We start from the raw sequence: 2,976 nt of genomic DNA on the forward strand, positions 1-2,976 counted from the left end.
GTAAAAAAAATTTCCTATTGGTTTATTGATGCTCATGTGTTGTGTACCACAAGACATTGTTGGAGATTCACAGGCTTTTATGGACACCCTGATACCAGTCAACGGGATGAGACTTGGGCACTTCTTCAATCCCTTGGGCGCTCCAATCATCTTCCATGGCTCTGTGTGGGAGATTTCAACGAGATCACAAGTCAAGTTGAGAAAGTGGGGGGGTGTTTAAGACCAGCTAGGTAGATGGATCGCTTTCGAAGCACTATCCATGTGTGTAACTTCATCGACCTAGGATACCATGGCTCACCCTTCACTTGGTCTCGCAACCACCCTACTGAAGGCAGAATTTACATACGCCTGGATAAGGCCCTCGCGAACAATGCATGGAAGTTGGTTTTCCCTAGATCTACAGTTCACCACATTCCCATGTCATCATCTGACCATTCAATGCTATCCATCCGCATGCAACAACCCGGTCCCCATCGGAGACCTCGCTCTCGACCTTTATTTTGCTTTGAGGCCATGTGGCTCCAGGACCCACGGTGTGAAGAAGTAGTCCAGGAGGCATGGTGTGAAGGACTTTATAAAACTGAGGGAGTCTCCATCATAAACTGTCATGCAAGTTGTCGTGATCGCCTGTTAGCGTGGAATAAAAATGAGTACGGCCATGTTGGGAAGCAAATTAAGAAACTTGAACATAAACTTCAGATTTTGGAAAACCATCCCATCCAAAACAATGCTGAGATCCATGAGGTACGAACTGCCCTAAACCAATGGCTTGACGTTGAAAATACCATGTGGCACCAACGTTCAAGGAATTTGTGGATTACAGATGGTGACCGAAACACTACTTTCTTCCATCAAAAAGCTTCAAACTACAAGGAAAGAAACTCCATCCTAGGCATTTGTGACTCTGCGGGACAATGGCAGGGGGATGACCACACTACTGAGACCATCATCTTGGAGTATTTTGAAAATATTTTCCGCTCAACTGGACATTCAAATACTTCAGTGCTCATTGATGCGGTCCAACCAGTAGTTACAGAAGAGATGAACACTTTTTTGACTCGAACGTTCACGGCAGATGAAGTCCACAAAGCCCTTAAGCAGATGCATCCCAAAAAATCTCCCGGCCCCGATGGTATGCCTCCCCTCTTTTATCAGCATTTTTGGTCTCTTACAAGTGAGTGTGTCATCAAAACTGTTCTTGATTTTCTGAACCACAGTATTGTACCTCCAAATTTCAATAAAACACACATTGTCCTCATACCCAAGGTCAAAAATCCCACAAAAATAACCCAGTATAGGCTCATAAGTCTATGTAATGTGCTTTCCAAGCTCACATCCAAAGTTATTGGCAATAGACTAAAAAAGTTTCTGGCAATAGACTAAAAAAGTTTCTGCCACATATTATTAGTGAAGACCAGAGTACCTTCATGTCTGATCACCTCATCACTGATAATGTCATTGTTGCTTTTGAAACTATGCATTACCTCAGCAAAAAAACTAATGGTAAGATTGGTGAGATGGCCTTAAAACTTGATATGAGTAAGGCTTTTGATCGTGTTGAATGGAATTACCTAGGAAGAATTATGGAAAAAATGGGCTTCAATGACAAATGGGTTAATCTTATGATGCAATGCATTACCACTGTTACTTACTCTGTCAGAATTAATGGAAAACCCTAGGGTCACATAACCCCTTCTAGGGGCTTGTGACAAGGGGATCCCATCTCCCCTTTCTTGTTTCTTTTCTGTGCAAAGGGTCTATCAGCACTTCTAAATCAGGCCACATCAACTGGAATTCTTAGAGGTGTATCGGCTTGTCCCCATGGCCTACAGATCTCCCATTTATTCTTTGCAGATGACAGTATCATTTTCTGCCAAGCCACTCCGGAACAATGCAGCCATCTAGAGAATCTTTTGACAATATATGAACAGGCTTCGGGCCAACTGCTAAATAAAGAAAAGACAGCTCTCTTCTTTAGCAGGAACACTCCACAGGACATGCAGGAAGAAATCAAGAACCGTTTTGGGGCAAAGGTTATTCACCAACATGAGACTTATTTAGGTCTACCTTCTCTGGTGGGGAGATCTAAACAGAACACATTCAGAGCTTTGAAGGAGAAGCTTGATAACAAGCTATCAGGATGGAAAGAGAAATTACTTTCTCAAGCAGGCAAAGAAGTACTTATCAAGGCAGTTACACAAGCCATACCAACCTACACTATGAGTGTCTTTAAACTTCCTGACTCTCTTTGTGACGACATGATTGGGATGATATGTAGATTTTGGTGGGGCCAAAAGAATGGTCAAAATAAAATGGCATGGCTTAGCTGGGAAAAAATGTGTGCTCTTAAGGAGAAAGGTGGGCTAGGTTTCCGGGACCTAAAAGCGTTTAATTTAGCTCTTCTAACCAAACAAGGGTGGCGCTTGCAAAATAATCCCCACTCCTTGGTCCACAGGGTCTTAAAAGCTCGGTATTTTCCTAACACAGATTTTCTGCATGCTGAGTTGGGCACGAGGCCATCATATGCATGGAGGAGCATCCTTTCGGCCCAGCCAGTCCTAAAGGCAGGTTACCGTTGGCAGGTGGGAGATGGTGAAAATATAGGCATTTGGAGGGATCCTTGGCAACCGCGACCTTCAACCTTCAGGGTGTTATCTCCACCAGCCTTTCTTCCAGACGACACCAAGGTGAGCTCTTTAATTGACTCAAACAGTGGGGGAGTGGAATGAAAATCTAATTAGCGAAATTTTTTCTCCGAAGGACACCGCATGTATTCTTGGTATTCCACTCAGTGAACACAAGTCAAGGGACCGTATAATATGGGCATATACTCCAAAAGGAAAGTTCACGGTGAACAGTGCATACAAAGTGGCCATATCCATGACTCAAGGAAACTCGGCTGCGGAAGCCTCCCATGGCGAGCTTCAAACCCGTTTTGGAGGCAGGTTTGGAATCTCCACATTCCGAATAAGATAA

At 43.7% G+C, this 2,976-nt stretch overlaps 1 protein-coding gene across 1 annotated transcript; it reads left to right on the forward strand.

Annotated features, from left to right (window-relative positions):
* The first annotated feature begins 234 nt into the window (after window positions 1–234).
* On the forward strand, window positions 235–2,976 carry LOC115967167. Its single transcript, XM_031086237.1, has 4 exons — window positions 235–1,132; window positions 1,414–1,655; window positions 1,755–2,687; window positions 2,761–2,976. Exons 1-4 carry the CDS (start codon window positions 235–237, stop codon window positions 2,974–2,976), a joined length of 2,289 nt encoding a protein of 762 aa, XP_030942097.1.

This window comes from Quercus lobata, chromosome 2 (genome assembly GCF_001633185.2).
Source record: "Quercus lobata isolate SW786 chromosome 2, ValleyOak3.0 Primary Assembly, whole genome shotgun sequence".
Taxonomy (NCBI): Eukaryota; Viridiplantae; Streptophyta; class Magnoliopsida; order Fagales; family Fagaceae; genus Quercus; species Quercus lobata.